Here is an 18,587-nt window from a genome sequence, read left to right on the forward strand (position 1 = left end):
TATCACAGGGGCACCTGGGTGGCTCAGTCGATTAAGCTTCTGATTTCAGCTCAGGTCACAATCTTGCGGTTCGTTGGTTCGAGACCTACATCAAACTCTGTGCTGACGGCTCAGAGACTGGAGCCTACTTTGGATTCTGTGTCTCCCTCTCTCTCTGTCCCTCTCCTGCTCACGTTGTCTCTATCTCTCAAGAATAAATGAACATTAAAAAAATATTTTTTAAAAAGAATTGGTATCACTGATATTTATTTAGACTTATCCAATAATTAGTATTTACTGTGCTCGTAATTCTTTTCATTTGTTCCTTCTAGTACATTTGTGATAGACTTTATCATTCTATCCTCTGTATTTGTTCCCTTTCTTCAGCATTTGCCATCTCTACTGTTTTTACTTTGGATATATTCTTCTGACCTAAATTATAGTTCACAAATTCTCTTTTAGTTGTGTCTAATATGTGGTTAAACCATGAATCTATTCATTACATTCTTCATTTCAGTAATGGCATCTTTCACTTTTAGACTTTCCTTTATTTTTCTTTTATGTTGTTTTGTTTTGTTTTGAATTTCCAGTTCTCAGCTAAGTTTTTCAGTTTTGTCTTTATCCCCTGTAATAGCAGTCAGCAAAATTATTTTATACTTTATTCTTTATATACTTTATTTATATAATCTGTACTTTATTTTTATACTTTATTTTATAATAACTCTAATATTTTCAGCCCCAAAAGGCCTATTTCTCTTGACTGTTTTTTATGTTACCTTGTTTCTTTGGGGGGGGGGGGGTGGCTATTTTTTTTTTTTTTTTTTTGTATGTGTGTGCTGAACATTATGTTTAACAAATAGTTTTTGTAAATGGCTTGACATCTGTAATACTCTTCCTTTTCCATCTAATAAATGTTTTACATTTGTTTTTCTCAGGTGTCTATAGGGACTAGCATTCTGGGTTGGTCTTAGTTTAATTTGAGGATTGAGATGATTCAAAGCTGGGCACCAGTCTTTCAGAAAGCTGGTCTACTGTGGGTTCATTATTTCTGTTAGGGTACATATCTTTGGGGTTTCAACACAAAAACTAAGGGTTTACCATGTTCCCTTGCCACTGTCAGCAATGGGACTCCAGATACCTTTTGTAGAATCAGCAAATGACCTAAAATAAAAACAGCTTCAAATTCTGCGCTCACATCTCTGGATATGTATTTTTTACCTGAACCTGGTCTGACAATTCTTCACTATCTTGTTAGCTCTCTGTTGCCTTTAAACAGAGTCCATAATTTTTGTTTATTTGTTTGTTTGTTTTGGTGGTGTAGGTTGTCTAGTTATCTTCAGTGACAATAATCATCTATTTAGACTTTCATTCCTGAGAACACAAGTCTTTCCTTTTTCTTTCTCATTTTGAAACAATACACCATAATTTTCAAAGATAAAAGCAAAAATTTAAAACATTCTGATACCAAGTTTGAAGCAACTATTTCAACATTTTCATACATTTAATGAGTCTCTTATCATATAGTCATTTCCAAGTGAGTCTTTCTCAGTCTTTTTTCTTCCTTTCTATATTTCTTGTTTTTGCACAGGATTTTTGTTAGTTTACTCAGAAAGGATACTTGAGGGGTGTATTTTCTTAATCTATGTATTCCTGAGAAAATATTACTCTTGACTTCATGCATGAATAATGACTTCACTAAATATAGAAACTGTGTCCTTCAGAGCAATGGAAATGTAACTCCATTTCATCTAGTATTTAGAATTGTAGAAGAAAGCTAACGCTAATCTGATTTTGGTACTTTGTAACCTGATTTTGATTTTCCTTTTTTTTTTTTATCACTTATCTTCAGAAATCCCATGAGGCTTTGTAGATTTCTGTTCTTATTTGAGTTTTCAGTATCTTGGCCTATAAATATGTGTACCCTTGTGTTTTGGGTGGAGGAGCTGGTTTGCATTAGGAAAACCTTTTTTCTCTTATTTTTCTAAAGATTGTTTCATTTCTGTTTGTTCTAGTCTCTCTTCTTGGTATTCTGAGGATATGTAGATTCAGTCTCTTAGATATATTCTCTATATGTCTCACATTTATTCTCATTGTTATTGTACCTTCATTTCTGTAGTTGTACACCCAATGCCTATAGAGTATAGGCAGGTAACTAAAATAAATAAATCCAGATGGGTACAAAAATAAGTGATGAGGATTGTGGAGAGCAAATTTCCCTTCCAAACTTGGCAGGTACCAATTACTTGATATTCATAGCTAATAAAATAGTATCAGATTCCATTCTGTCTCCAGAAAAACTAAAATTCTTGTTTTTTTTTTTGTTGTTGTTTGTTTGTTTGTTTTTTAATGTAGTAGTTCTCAGTAGAAAAAAAATGAAAAAGGAGTTCACAACTTACCATTGGGATGATCTTGGTCACACACAGAACGATCTGTTACTTCATTGTCTTTTGTAATACTATTGTCCTTTGCAGAATCTGACATGACAAACAAACAAAACCTCTAGTCAGCATTTTTTAAAGTTTATTATTTGTTTTGAGAGACAGCGCATCTGGGGGAGGGACAGTGAGAGAGGAGAGAGAAAGAATCCCAAGCAGGCTCCGCACTGCCAGTGCAGAGCCCGATGCAAGGCTCGGACCCACAAAGCCACAAGATCATGACCTGAGCCGAAACCAAGAGTCAGATGCTTAACCGACTGAGCCACCCCTAGTTAGCATTTTTAATTAGGAAGTAGGGCAGCTTCCAGCACTGACATGATAGCTCTATCTTTGGGGAATGTAATTTATTATTTTTTTTTTTTTAATTTTTTTTTTAACGTTTATTTATTTTTGAGACAGAGAGAGACAGAGCATGAACGGGGGAGGGTCACAGAGAGAAGGAGACACAGAATCTGAAACAGGCTCCAGGCTCTGAGCTGTCAGCACAGAGCCCGACGCGGGGCTCGAACCCACAGACCGTGAGATCATGAACTGAGCCAAAGTCGGAGGCTTAACCGACTGAGCCACCCCTAGTTAGCATTTTTATTTAGGAAGTAGGGCAGCTTCCAGCACTGACATGATAGCTCTATTTTTGGGGAATGTAATTTATTATTTTTAAAAAATATCATTAAAATACCTAAATATTTTCATCGATACATAAGCTGTTCCTAAAGTACTGTGTAAGATGTTTGTACGAAGTTTACAAAGGTAAAGATGGTAGAAATTTGATTGGGTCATATTTTTGCAACAAAGAAGAAAATATAAGCAGGCTTTATGTATTAGTGAAAGTCTTTGGAGAATTGTGCAAAAGGATATGAAAGGAAGGCAAAGTAGAGGAGATTAAAGGAACATCAATTTTAATGTTCTTAATGCTTCCATTACTGCAATTGTTCATGTATGGGAGCCTTGAGTCCCTGAAAAAGCCAGATGCAGACCTTTGAAATCCAGTTGTAATTAAGTTCATCTTCCTGAGGAACCCTACCAGTAGAACAATAGCAAAGGGGAATGCAAACCTTCTGTTCTGGGCAATTTCATCCTCTCCCTCGAATAGCACATTTAAATGTGAAATCAGCATAAGTTCTTCTTTTGTTATATGATACACTTACAGGAAATAACATGGCCAACTAGATTTCAGTGACTATGGACTCTTACAAGACTACACAGGATTCCTTGTTGGATATTTGAGGCATCCTTGTAGGCTCTTTAGAAAGCCATTGGAAACAGCATGTGGGTGGGTTAGTGGCAAGACAGAAATGGGTCTTTCATTCATTCCAAAAATATTTATTAAGGGCCAACTCTACACCAGGCACTTCTTGAAGCTGGGGTGTCAATTGTAACTGACTCTGCACTCCTAGAGGTTATAATCTAGGGCGTATTTTCATGCAGCTAAAAGGGTGGTAATCTAAAGATATCTAAAAGCCCTGAGCTAATCTTCCATGAATATGGCCATGGAGAAAACTGGGGATGGCCGACTGACACTTCTATTACAAATGGGTTCTCTACTAAGTTCACATTGCTCCACTGAGTTGCAACTCTGAACAGAGAGGAATTCAGATGGAGTCTCAAATAAATCATTTTTCCTTTGTTTCCTTATTCCTTTTCCCTCTCTCCCTCCCCACACTTGGAGATAGTTTTAAACAATATGGTTTAGAATATTATGAGAAAGTTTGTTTCTTGAACCTGCCACAAGCAACATTTGATGGACAAGTGAGAAACCTGGGTAGTTAACATATGATTCAAATTTAATAACCAGTGAAGCAAGTATACACCCAAAGTGTATGATTTTAATTAACTGCAAATAATTCCCCCAAGGCAAATGTTTAATTATCTGCACAGCTTCTTTATTTTTTTTTGAGACCGACAGTAAGTTTCAAAGTCCAAATTTGGAAGCAAAACTGAACATAGACACATTTTCCAAACAGTTTTCTCACTCAAGTCAAAATTTTCTAAACGAGTTCCCATTAAAACATGCCTTTTTAATTTTGGCTCTAACATGTGGATTAAAAAAAAATCCTTGAATACTTTCTTCCACGTTAACACTGAAAGTGAACAATGATTTTAAAAAGGTGCTATATGAATCAGGCTAAATTTTAATTTAGAAAATTTTATTTGTTTATAGAAACTGGCATCATTTGATATGTAGTCTTGGGCAATACTCATTTCCCTCAACATTAATGTTTTAAGATGATCCAAGATTTTGCATGTGTTTAAAATATATTTATTTACAATCCACAATAATTCATTATACTTTATAATTTACATAAACATTATGTTTCGTGCACCAAATATTATATAAGAAATGTCTTTTAAAAAGTGACTTACATTGAGTTTATTGGTTTAATTATTCACATATGATGGGTGATAGTATTTGAAAAATTAATCTCTAGACTATCACTAAAATCTATGTCTCTAGCAAATTAATTGGACTTTCAGTTTCAATTTCCTTGGAGAGTTGTTTTAACGTTGCTAAGGTAGGTGTCTTCTGATATTATGTCCTCTAACCTATATGTAACGTATTTCATTGAATCCAAGACGGCATCAATTGTTATTTTCACCATTATATAGGATTAGAAAAAAAATGCTACCAAATGGACTATAAATAACACACTATTAATTTAAGAATGTGTTCTAGTTGTAGAAATAAAATATATAAAACACTATGTATATTGTAGAACTATATTCTGTGTGTACACAAGTACATGTCTTTATGTGATGGCAAGGATTTCCTATCAACACGACCGATCGCCAAACCCACAAGTTAATATTGCTTTGTATTTGAAATGGTTGCACCTCCACATACAACAATAAAGCTAGATGAAAGCGGTAAGACCATGACCGCATCCACACATGACCACGTGGTTACGAAAGGCTGTTTCCATTGCCGTTTCTCTTTCCAAAGGGCTATTTGAATTCCTAGTCACATGAACCTTGGCAAGACTGGATGTTGGATGTTTTAAATCATAGATCCTATTATATTATACTTAGTTGGGGGTTTGAAATGACAGTGGAGCTTTTGTGTCTAGGGGGTGATGAAAGTTGCACTGTATATGTATAAAATATTATTCATAACGAGAAAGTAAGAAAATATATCTAATATAGATGCTCACTAAAAGAGTGTATTATTTCTATGTGAAAAATGTAGTGGTATATACTAAATTCTTGCAGTACCTTGGACTCATCTTATTTTATTCTAAAAATTATCATGTGGTAATGTTCCAAAAATGTAAAGGGGTTATCACCTAATTCTCAGATTCAGTCAATGCTATTTTAATAGCAGAGAACTGGAATTAAATTTATATGTAGATTCTGACTTTCAAAATCTTTAAGGTCAATGTTCTATTAGAAAATTTTTTCAAATGCAAATATTAAGTTGAATATTCAAGCCAAAGTTCTGAAGATAGATTATCTTCTAAGATGTAACAAGAATAAAAAGATATACTTTCATAAATTAAAACAAAATCTCCTCATTTAAGAAGTTGAAAAGGTTTAAAAGAATATTTAAAATAGATTAAAATTAAAAAAACATAAAACAAATTCTAAACAGTAGGCCATTTTTAATGCAGTCAATTACACATATCTATATGGAATAGTACATGTATAGATTGAAGATGTGATGGTAAATGATCAAACTATTGAATTTTCAATACACATATCTAAACCATAAATCAAAATAGGTACTATCACTTTCGAAAATGTCCCCTTAACAACAAAAGTTCTTAACCTTAGTTACGAACTTAGTTCTTAACCCTTGAATATACTCTAGGGGTCCACAAACCTTTTTGAATTGATATGTAAAATGTACACATATATTGTTACTCATTTCTCTAGAAGGAGACTGCTTCCATCATATTCTCATATGTCAGCAAGGTTAAAAATAACTATAGAAATTTACACCTTAATGCTAGTGACACTGCTATTTTACAAAAGATTTTTAAGATTATAATTGAGAATTATCCACAGAACTTGATGCCCGCTTCATGAATTTATAGTGATGTCTCTTTTTGAATTCTTAAGGTAGATTTGACTTGAGGAAATAGCCAAAAACATACACAGATGTGTTTAACAAATGAAGTGGGCAATCCAGCTGGTAAACAACATTTTGCATCAAAATTAGAAATGACTATAAAGTACAAAATGGAATGGTGATTAACAGTCTTTGAAAACATTTTCAAGTCAGGAGATGTGCAAAATCCATCTAGTAAAAAAGGTAATCCCTGCCTACTATTTAGAATTGCAGCAAGAGGTCATGTTGGTGCAGAAGTTCCAAGGAGTCTGAACAAAATACATGCTATTTACAAACACCTATGTCTGATCTATTTGCTTTGTAGCATGTACACATTCATACATGAGTCTCCTACCTTGATGCAAAAGTTGCCCAGAAACACAGTTACCTGGATTTCCTCTGATTCTTGTCAACTGTTTCGATTACAAAAAGCAAAACATTTATCCTGGCCTGCTCATTTGAATCGCTGGTTTATTATGTGAAGCAATTAGAATGAAGTAGTTTTTCCTCCATCTGAACGGTGTGTTTATCCACAATAAACTAGAGTCTTCACAGCTGATTATGGTCTCACTGAAGCTTTGCAGTGACTATTCCTCTATATAGGAAAAATATATCCTGCAATACATTTCCAGAGTATTCCGATGGCAATGACCTAAACTGTAGTTGGTCTCAGTGCAGCTGGATATACAAGGCTGCTCTATATTTACCTGAAAAGTAACTGGGTCCGTAGGACAGGCCGTTGCCCTGAGCACTGGGAGGCCAGACTGAGCTAGGATCGGTCATTTGTCTTCATTATGCAATCATTAACCCCCATTAAAAGGGGCCAATCATTCCCAGAGTTATGGAATCTGGGTACTAACAGTCTCTGAGGCACAGCTGAGAAAACTACCATCATGTACCACTAACTTTGCTTCTATTAGAAACCACATGCCAAATTCCAAACAGTAACTTGTGTAAACCAGCTGATACCTACACTGGAGGTGGTATTTTTCTGCGGTTGTTACTGAAAATATAAGCAAGTAAGAGGATCAGTCGGGACAGATGGACACTGGCTTGGGGTTGTGATTCTGGATTTACAACATCATGCTTCCTAACTCTAGGAAAACCCATTCACCTTACATAATCTTGGTTTCTGCACATAGGAACTGAGGGTGCTGAACCAGATAATCTCTCTAAATTCCTTACAATGCTAATCTGCTGATGTATCCAAATGATCTCTTTGTTCTGACAACACCTCTGTAAATGTTCAGGCTTCCCTCATTATCTGCCTACCTGAGTTGGGCTGTTCTCACTGCGAGATTTATATTATTTATAAAATAAAGGTTAATGGTGGGGGAAAGGAGTGCCATGTGACATCAGTGCCACACTGGCCATTGTTAACTCTGTGACTCGACGAAGGATCATCACAATGTCTAATAGAACAGCTGGATATGAAGCCAGGCTGGACTATGATGGAAAAAGAAATGCTTAATTACCCTTTTCCATCAAGTTAATTTTTCCCCCTTGGCAATGTAAACAAAGGCAAATCTGCTCTTGTTTCCAGTTGTCTGTGACCTGCTATCCTTGACCTCCATCCTTCAGATTCCTTTCTGATCTTGCCTCCCTCTATCTCTCTATGCCTTGCCTAGCAGGATTTCTTGATATCCTTTTTTTTTTTTTTTTTTTTTAAAGGATTAAAAAAAAAAAAAATCTGACCAGGCCACAGGCATGAAAAGTAGCTATGGTTCTGGGTGTAAATTGACTTGGAATTCTATTAATATGTTGATCTATAAATCAGGGAGTGTTTTATTTATACTTCTTAATTCAATCTGATAATGAAAAGTCTTTGAGAGAACATTCCTTGTAGGAGAAATGATGAGGGATTTTTGGGTCTTAACTCTGAGCATAGTCACAGTCTGGCAGCTGGCCACCACTTCTCAGTTACTTTATTTCATGGAGAAGTTGAGGCAGTAGCGACAGTCTATCTCCAGATTCATAAATGCTTCCACCTTTGGGTTCAGGTTGTTTTCAGCCAGATACTTGGGTAGTGTGGCTGGGATGCAAGGACCCCACACTGCTGAGAGCCAGACATTTTTTTCCTACATTCCTAATGGACTGAGTCAAAACTCACCTCGTTGGAGCACAGCTTGTCTTTTTCCCCAAGTGATGTAAAGACACATGTTTGGAGACATTTGGACTTTTCGTGGGAGTTACTAATTTTCTGTGAACTTCAAAGACCTGGATGATTTCTCCTTAGCACCTATTTATTCCTCACATCTCAAAGGATCCACAAGCCTATCCAAATGAAAATGGTCGCATGTCCTCACTTTTTTCAGTTTGTTTTTTTTTTCAATGTCCTTCTGTGCTACTGAATACAATTCTATAATATGAAGAGCTGCAGAGTGGTTCACTTTGTGGATCTACCACAAGCTATTTTACTACTGCTTCTATTCTTGGACAATCGGGTTGCATCCAATTTTCTGCCATTATAAATAATCCTATGATATTGTGATATTGGATGCCCCAAAGCTGGATTCACTCTACTGTTCTTTCTCTTACCTCTTCCAGCCCATTTCTACCTCTGTGGTCTAGATAGTTTAGATCTCTCTATACCTAAGCCTTATAATCGACCATGCTCCACCAATATCCCATTGGGATACTCCTGAGATCACAGCAGATGGTTCCAGGAGATGGGCTCCTTTCTGAGACTCTGAGTGAGGGCATTCTTTCCTTGGATGAACCAGAAGTACCCAGCAGCTAATGCCCAACTGGAGACTCTCTAAAGGCTTCAGGAGATAAAACCTGTTTCCTCACCTCTCTGGGGGACAATTTTGAATATACTCTACACTTCTTAGAGAAATGGAGCCCCAGTTCCCCTCAGCAGTAACCTGCTCACTAATGTACCCTCTTTTGTCTGTCTTCCTCTCCCTGACCTACTTTCTTATGCCTTACCCGTGCTTCCTGGGTCCACCTCTCAAATAAACCGTTTGCCACCATATCCTTGTCTCAGAATTTTGCTTTTGGAGAACCCAAACTAAGATAGCCAAGATATTCACTATCAGTCTCTTGGCAGAGATTTACTGAAAGAGAAGGGAGGAGCCACAAGCCTTGGATGAGGTGGAACAAAGAAGGATAATGAGCAACTTGGTGACTTTAGAAGAGTAGGAAGAAGGAAAGAAGGTAGGAAGTCTTGGACGCTCCTTGAGTGGACAACTCTTTGAGGAGTTGCCTGAGTCTCTAGACGAACTGCCTGAGCTGCTGTTGCCTCCAGATGATCCAGTTCTTGGGTATGATGAAATGGTTTCTTCGAAGACTCACTGACTTTCCTACCAATGGAAGTAACCTCAGTATATGTCGCTTCTGCATAGCTTGTGTGAGTTTGACTTTACTTCCTTTGTAGTGTTTGTGAGTTCATTATCTAATCTTAATGTGTATGTGTGTACTTCAAATGTTTCTAAAGTGCCTTTTACAAATGTTACTTTTAGAAGTATAGTGTTCTTTTAGATCCATTTTTTAAAACACTCACTGTTTTAGGTGTTTCAAATGTATAGCACTCTCATGAACCTTGTACACAGATTGAAAAATACTGAACCAAGAAACTTAGAGAAAGTTAAAGAGGGGAACAGCCTGGTCATGCAGAATAAAACAAGTTCAGTAAATTTCATTTCCAGATATGACCCTGGTGGGGGAAAAATCAGGTGACATCTGGTATTACAGGAAATGGAGTGTATAGAGGCATTTGTATGATGAAGGCAATGTTTTGCCTCATAAACTGAGAAAAATGTGTTAAAACAAAATACTGCAAAATGTGATTTTATGAGGACCTTGGGAAGTATACTAAGGATTAACTCAAAGTGTTTTTTTTTTTTTTTTAATCTATAGGAAGAAATAGTAAGATAATGTATTTTAATCCACTAGTATTTTACACTAAATTTAACTGTGAGTTCTAGAAATTATTATAATTGTTTTTTTCTAATGTAATGGCTGACTATATTAGTCTGCTTGGGTTGCCATAACAAAATACCACGGACTGAGTGGCTTAAACAACAGATTTTTTTGTTTTTTCATAGCTCTGGAAGCTAGAAGTCCAAGATCAAGGTACTGGCTCATTTAGTTTCAGGTGGTGGTGCTCTTCCCGGTTTGCAGAAGGCTGCCTTCTTGCTGTGTCCTCACACAAATCAGTGTGTGTGCAGAAGGAAAGACAGAAATTGAGATCTCTCCTTCTCTTCTTAATAAGGCCACTGCTCCCATCAGGACCTACTCTAAAGCTAATTACCTCCCAAAGACCCCACCTCCAAATACCATCACAGCAGGGGCTCTGGCTCAACATATGACATTTGTGTTTGGGGAGCATGCAAACATCGCTCCACAACACTGACATGTACATTTTGGAACATGTAGGATTGGATGATTTATTTAACTTTTGAATGTTGGCCATTCAAGTTGGTATCCCTGACGCACAGCAGAACAAAGTCTCAACATGGAGGGGGAGATGGAATTTTCCCTAAATGTGTGGTTCCCTTTCCCCATTTCAATTCTCTCAAATTAATTTTCATTGATCCTTAAACTGCATCAGTCACTGTTTGGGTGAAAAAGTAGCGATGAGGGAATCTGGGGTGATATCCAGAACAATAACTGGCATTCCTGTCAGCTAATCAGAATGGACATGTCCACGGGGGCAGGGTTCTGGAGCCTGCTGCCTTGTCTGGGATGACAGGATGGTAGTGAAAATTACTTGCAAAGAGGGGAGTTTAGTCACTGTTTGCCAAACACCATGTAAATATTTTGGCATTTTACAAGTACTTGCAGAAGTACGAGACTGTACTGGAAGATTATCAGTTCTGCGTATAGTACAGAACTATATTGATAAGTTCCCGAAAAAGATAGTGAGAATAGTTCCATAACCAACAGTCTCTGATGATTTCACATTGGTGGAAAAAATGAGAAGTGGCTTTACTCTTATAGACCAAGAGACTCTACAATGTAAGGACTGAATAGTTCTCAACCACACATTTGTGATGTCATCTTATTTTGTGGCCCTACCTAATAAAGCACCGCAGCAAATAGAATCATTGCAAACTTTAAAATAAAACCCAAAACCAGCAGAAGGCAGGAGATAATAAAGACTAGAGCAGAAATTAATGCTATCAAAACAAAAAAAAAAAAAAAACAAAAAAAACAAAAAAACAAAACAAAGCAGTAGAACAGATCAATGAAACCAGAAGCTGGTTCTTTGAAAGAATTCACAAAATTGATAAACCACTAGCCACTTTGATTAAGAAGAAAAAGGAAAGGACCCAAATAAATAAAATCAAGAATGAAAGAGGAGAGATCACGAGCAACATAACAGAAATAAAAACAATAATAAGAGAATATTATGAGCAATTATATGCCAGTAAAATGGGTAATCTGGAAGATATTGACAAATTCCTAGAAACATATACACTACCAAAAGTGAAACCGGAAGAAATAGAAAATTTGAACAGACCCATAACCAGTAAGGAAATCGATTAGTAATCAAAAATCTGCCAAAAAACAAGAGTCCAGGGCCAGATGACTTTCCAGGGGAATTCTACCAAACATTTAAGGAAGAGTTAACACCTATTCTCTTGAAACTGTTCCAAAAAATAGAAATGGAAGGGAAACTTCCAAACTCTTCCTATGAAGCCAGCATTACCTTGATTCCAAAACCAGACAGAGACCCCACTAAAAAGGAGAACTATAGACGAATTTCCCTGATGAACATGGATGTAAAAATCCTCAACAAGATATTAGCCAACCGGATCCAACAATACATTAAAAAAAATCATTCACCACGACCAAGTGGGATTTATACCTGGCATGCAGGGCTGGTTCAATATCCACAAAACAATTAACGTGATTCATCACATCAATAAAAGAAAGGACAAGAACCATATGATCCTCTCAATAGATGCAGAGAAAGAGTTTGACAAAATACAACATCATTTCTTGATAAAAACCCTCAAGAAAGTAGGGATAGAAGGATCATCCTTGAGATCATAAAAGCCATATATGAATGACCCAACACTAATATCCTCAATGGGGATGATAGCTTTCCCCCTAAGGTCAGGAACAAGACAAAGATGTCCACTCTCACCACTGTTATTCAACATAGTATTGGAAGTCTTAGCCTCTGCAATCAGACAACATAAAGAAATAAAAGGCATCCAAATCAGCCAGGAGGAGGTCAAATTTTCACTCTTTGCAGATGACATGATACTCTATATGGAAAACCCAAAAGATTCCACAAAAAAAACTGCTAGAATTGATTCATGAATTCAGCAAAGTTGCAGGATATAAATTCAATGCACAAAAATCACTTGTATTCCTATACACGAACAATGAAGTGACAGAAGGAGAAATCAAGGAATTGATCCCATTTACAGTTGCACAAAAAACCATAAAATACCTAGGAATAAATCTAACCAAAGAGGTGAAAAATCTATACGCTGAAAAATATAGAAAGCTTATGAAAGAAATTGAAGAAGACAAAAAAAAAAAAAAATGGAAAAAGATTCCATGCTCCTGGATAGGAAGAACAAATATTGTTAAAATGTCAATACTACCCAAAGCAATCTACATATTCCATGCAATCCCTATCAAAGTAACACCAGCATTCTTCACAGAACTACAACAAATAATCCTAAAATTTGGAACCAAAAAAGACCCTGAATAGCCAAAGCGATCTTGAAAAAGAAAACCAAACCAGGAGGCATCACAATCCCAGACTTCAAGCTATACTACAAAGCTGTAATCATCAAAACAGTATTGTACTGGCACAAGAACAGACACTCAGATCAATGGAACAAAATAGAGAACCCAGAAATGGATCCACAAACGTATGGGCAACTAATCTTTGACAAAGCAGGAAAGAATATCCAATGGAATAAAGACAGTCTCTTCAGCAAGTGGTGCTGGGAAAACTGGACAGCGACATGCAGAAGAATGAACCTGGACCACTTTATTACACCATACACAAAAATAAACTCAAAATGGATGAAAGACCTCAATGTAAGACAGGAAGCCATCAAAATCCTCGATGAGAAAGCAGGAAAAAAACCTCTTTGATCTTGCCCTCGCAAATTCTTACTCAACATGTCTCTGGAGGCAAGGGAAAGAAAAGCAAAAATGAACTACTGGGACCTCATCAAAATAAAAAGCTTCTGCACAGTGAAGGAAACAATCAGCAAAACTAAAAGGCAGCTGACAGAATGGGAGAAAATATTTGCAAATGACATATCAGATAAAGGGTTAGTATCCAAAATCTATAAAGAACTTATCAAACTCAACACCCAAAAAAACAAATAATCTAGTGAAGAAATGGGCAAAAGACATGAATACATGAATAGACACTCCTCTAAGGAAGACATCCAGATGGCCAACCGACACACGAAAAAATGTTCAACATCACTCATCATCAGGGAAATACAAATCAAAACCACAATGAGATACCACCTTACACCTGTCAGAATGGCTAACATTAACAACTCAGGCAACAACAGATGTTGGCGAGGATGCAGAGAAAGAGGATCTCTTTTGCATTGTTGGTGGCAATGCAAGCTGGTGCAGCCACTCTGGAAAACAGTATGGAAGTTCTTCAAAAAACTGAAAATAGAACTACCCTACTATCCAGCAATTACACTACTAGGCATTTATCCATGGGATACAGGTGTGCTGTTTTGAAGGGACACATGCACGCCAATGTTTATAGCAACACTATCAACAATAGCCAAAGTATGGAAAGAGCCCAAATGTCCATCGATGGATGAATGGATGCAGAAGAGGTGGTATATATATACCATGGAGTATTACTCAGCAATCAAAAAGAATGAAATCTTGCCATTTGCAACTACGTGGATGGAACTGGAGGGTATTATGCTAAGTGAAATTAGTCAGTCATAGAAAGACAAACACCATATGACTTCACTCATATGAGGACTTTAAGAGACAAAACAGATACACATAAGGAAAGGGAAACAAAAATAATATAAAAAAAGGGAGGGGGACAAAACAGAAGAGACTCATAAAATATGGAGAACAAACTGAGGGTTGCTGGAGGGGTTGTGGGAGGGGGGGATGGGCTAAATGGGTAAGGGGCATTAAGGAATCTACTCCTGAAATCATTGTTTCACTATATGCTAACTAATTTGGATGAAAATTTTAAAAAATAAAAAATTAAAATTAAAAAAAAAAGAGTTAAAAAATTACTCTTTAAAAAAAAGTTGTGTTCAGAGTTTTTGAGGAAAAAAAATACCCTGGAATTCTTAACTTTTCACTGAAGATAAATATACATAAAGAAAAGTGCAAATTTCACATAGTATACAGCATGATGGATTATCACAAATTGAACACTCTTGTATAACTAGCACCAGCTCAAGAAACAGGACACATCATGTCTTGGCAGCTCTGTTCATCATCCTTTTCAGCCACTACCCTCCCTCTGAAAATCACCACTCTGACTTCCAACAGCATTTATCAGTTGTCCCTGTTTTCAGACTTTAGATAAATGGAATGGTACACAATACATGCTCTTCTCTGGTTTCTTTCGCTTGACATTCTGCTGGTGAAATTCATTCATATGGTTCCTAGGGAAGATGAAGTTTAATTGCACTATGAAGGCTGGCCAAGTCAATGGATCCTGTGGTGAATCTTATTGGAAGAGTAAAAATAATGTTTTTTTCTCTTTGCAAACATCAAACATTCACTGCTTCCCCATACTTTGCCATCAACTTATTATTTCCTAACTACAGTGGTTCTTAAGTATTAGTGTGCACTGGGATCTCCTGGAAGGATTTTTAACATACAGCCTGTGGGGGCCCCTCCCTCCAGAGTGTCTGATGGCGTAGGTCTGGGGTGAGGCCTGAGAGACTGCATTTCTAACAACTTCCTAGGTGATGCTGATTCTGCTGCTCCAGGGACCACTCTTTAAGCACCACTGCTGGAATATATTGAATTTGTTAACCAAAGCCCAATCTGTGTGCATTTCTTTTCTGCATCTAAGTCAACTTGCATTTAGAGTAGGATTTTTTTTTTGTAATTAGTATCCTCATATGGATTGCCCACAGATTCTCCATTGAAGGGAGAGCAGCATCTCATTTGCGGTGGGGAAGCACGGTTCTATGAGTGGCTGGATCTGTGTGAACCATATCAACACATGAAAATGACAGAGCCATTTCAGAGCATCTCCTTTTCAACATTGGATATATTGGATCTTACTGCTAAAAATCTGAAACTCCTTGCAGCTTTACATGTAGCCAGAAAAATAAATCTGCCTAAGTGTTAAGAAAGGCCCAGGTCATATCATTGCTGCTTGTATCAAATCCTGCAAGCAAGAGCTCCTAAGGAATAAAGCTTCAAGACTAAAAGTGATAAAACATCACTACCACATGTTTCTTCTCAAGCTAATTCTACATACTGTCCAATACATTAGCCACTAGCCACATGTGGCCAGTAAGTCCTTGCAATGTGGCAAGTCTGAATGACACGTTACATAAGTGCAAAATATGCACCTGACTCTTACAGACTCAGTACAAAAAAAGAATGTAAAATATATCAATATTTTTTATATTGTCTTCATGATGAAATTATTATATTTTGGATATGTTTGTTAAATAAAATATTTTATTAAAACAATTTTCACCTTTTCCTTTTTTCTTCCTTAATGTGGCTATTAGAAAATTTAAAATTATATATGTGGTTCTCATTTGTGTCTCATATTTATCTCTAGGGGACAGTGCTATTCTAGAGAACTTAGTATAAGCCTGAGTTATACAAATAATTAAAGACGTATTTATTTGAAAGCCAGAGTTATGAAGATGGGAAATTGTAGCTTGCCAAAGGATGGTCCATCAAAAACTAGAAAATCTACTGGGGCTTATAGAAAAACACCTGCAAATGCTAATAGAGATAGCTGGGGAGAAGAGTCTAATTAGGTATAATCAGAGAGGATGCTCTGAGAAGGAATTAGAGGAAGAAAGAGAGTGAAAAATGTATGACAACCACCACACTAAAAAACTATGCCCCAATGATATCTAATAGTTGAAAATTTTTGCTTTATATTGATTTGACCCAAACTTCTTAGCCTGGCATTCAGGGTTCTCCATAATGAGGGCTCAAACTTAGCAACAAATTAAAGAGTGGATGGATGGATCCATCATGAAGCTAAGGGGATCTATTCATGGCACCTAAAATAGGTGGTCTGATGTCCTACTTCCACCCTTTCGTGGATGCTCTTCTTCTCAATGAGAATAACTTCTTTCCAGTTCATTATTTTTGTGTATCTTTTAGATCCCAGTTCAAATGTCATATTCTTTACCTGTATTTCACAGATAATCCCAGGGCTTCTCCTTCAATATGTTTCAGTGTAATCTTTCCTTGGTGCTTGTCTTGTTTTGTCTGTTTTGTTAGCTGTCTCACATGCTAGCTATGTGGCCTTAGACCACTTAACTTACTGCACTATGCTTTACTTCCCTTGTCTGTAAAGTGGGATAATAACTGAATTTATATCACGATAAGAGTGGAATGAGTGAAAACATGTAAAGTTCTTTGACTAGAATCTGGTGTATGACAAGGATTAGATAAGTATTAGCTGCTACTATTATTGTTGATGTTCATATTGGCTACGTAACTCACACGTGCACATCTCCTTTTCCTATCTGATTGTAAATTCCTTAAAGGGCAAGAATCATATTTTCTTTTTCATATCACAAGTCTTACAAAGTTAAAAACCCAGTAAACATCTGTTGATGGCCATAAAAACACCCATGCATTTTAATTGGTGCTTTCTATAGGCCAGATTGTGTACTAATCAGGGATAAAATGATAAACAACATAGACATTGTCCTTTCCTCCATGAAATTTAAGTTATAGTGGAGGGAGATGGACAAAGGGTGAATGTGCAGAAGATAAAGAGGTTTACATAGTTACAGACAGCAATAAGTGTTATGAAGTAATAAACAAGGGGCTGAGATAAAGCTTTAGTGGAGGAGGGTTCCAACTAAAAAGATGATGAGGGAAGGCCATGATGAGCATGAACTACAGTGAAGGGAGAGAAGGTTTTGTGAGGTAAGAATGGAGGGACAAGTAGAGTTTATAATGGTGCACCTTACAGGTTACAGTTAGGTGTTTGTGCTTTACTTTGAGGGAAACATGAAAGTATTACAGGAATTCAAGAAACAGTGGGCTGGAAACTCTTTATTTTGCTTTGTCAAGTAATGGCAGTAGGCCTTAGGAGCTGTCACCTTTTACTTGACTTATGAAATGAGATCATATTCAACAACAATATATTAATATGGCCATGAGTTTTTGACCTATATAAGGTTAGCTGACTCATCTAGGGTTCAAGCATATACACTTGACCTTAGACTCATTAAAACCAGCTGTCTGTATAACACGACTATGTGCAATCCAAGGCCAAATATAATAAGATATATGCTAGTAGGAAAACCAATAAGCAAATATATGAATCAGAGTTCCATTTGAGCCTCTATTGGCATGATACCTGCTCATGTATTAGCTTATATAAAAACCCTGTTGTTCATGACAGATATCGTTTTTCAGGGAACCACTTTAAATATGATTCTGGAATAAGGAAGGATATAAAGAATGAAAACATTATAAAAATTATAGAGGGAGTCTGCTATAAAACAGCATGCAAAAACTCAAACATATTATCATTTAGACCTAGGCATTACTGACTTTAAAATATAGCAGACAATTTAAAACATAGTATTGTCCTTGAAAACAGAAATGAGGGAAAAAACCCAAGTATTTACCACTCACTTTTTCCCTGTGGAATGAGCTGATATCCCATAAAGGCTTAATAGTGCATGTGTGTGGTTCTTAATACAGAGTGGACTTATGGGATAAGGAGAGGAAAAAAAAAACCCACGGAAATGGGCTTATTTATTTATTTTTTCAAAAAGCCTCAAGTTCAAGTGTATTCTTTTGTCTTCAACACTTGTGTTGCCCTGGGCTAGTTACTTATCCTGAATCTTGGTTGCCTCGTTTGTAAAATAGGGTAAATAAAACAAAAATAGTAACGATGATAAGAATTAATAATAATAATAATACCACTCATCTCTGGGAGATACTGGGTAGCTGTTGAACAAATCTGTTGCCCTTGTCTTGGT

The 18,587-nt window shown here is 36.5% G+C and overlaps 1 protein-coding gene across 1 annotated transcript in view; it reads right to left on the reverse strand.

Annotated features, from left to right (window-relative positions):
* MACROD2 (mono-ADP ribosylhydrolase 2) overlaps positions 1-18,587 on the reverse strand; it is a 2,059,774-nt gene that overhangs the window by 73,582 nt on the left and 1,967,605 nt on the right. The window contains exon 14 of the mRNA XM_058684846.1: positions 2,376-2,453. Coding sequence (XP_058540829.1) covers positions 2,376-2,453 — 78 coding nt within the window. The remainder of the gene's footprint in view (positions 1-2,375; positions 2,454-18,587) is intronic.

The sequence above is a fragment of the Neofelis nebulosa genome, chromosome 9 (genome assembly GCF_028018385.1).
Source record: "Neofelis nebulosa isolate mNeoNeb1 chromosome 9, mNeoNeb1.pri, whole genome shotgun sequence".
Classification (NCBI taxonomy): Eukaryota; Metazoa; Chordata; class Mammalia; order Carnivora; family Felidae; genus Neofelis; species Neofelis nebulosa.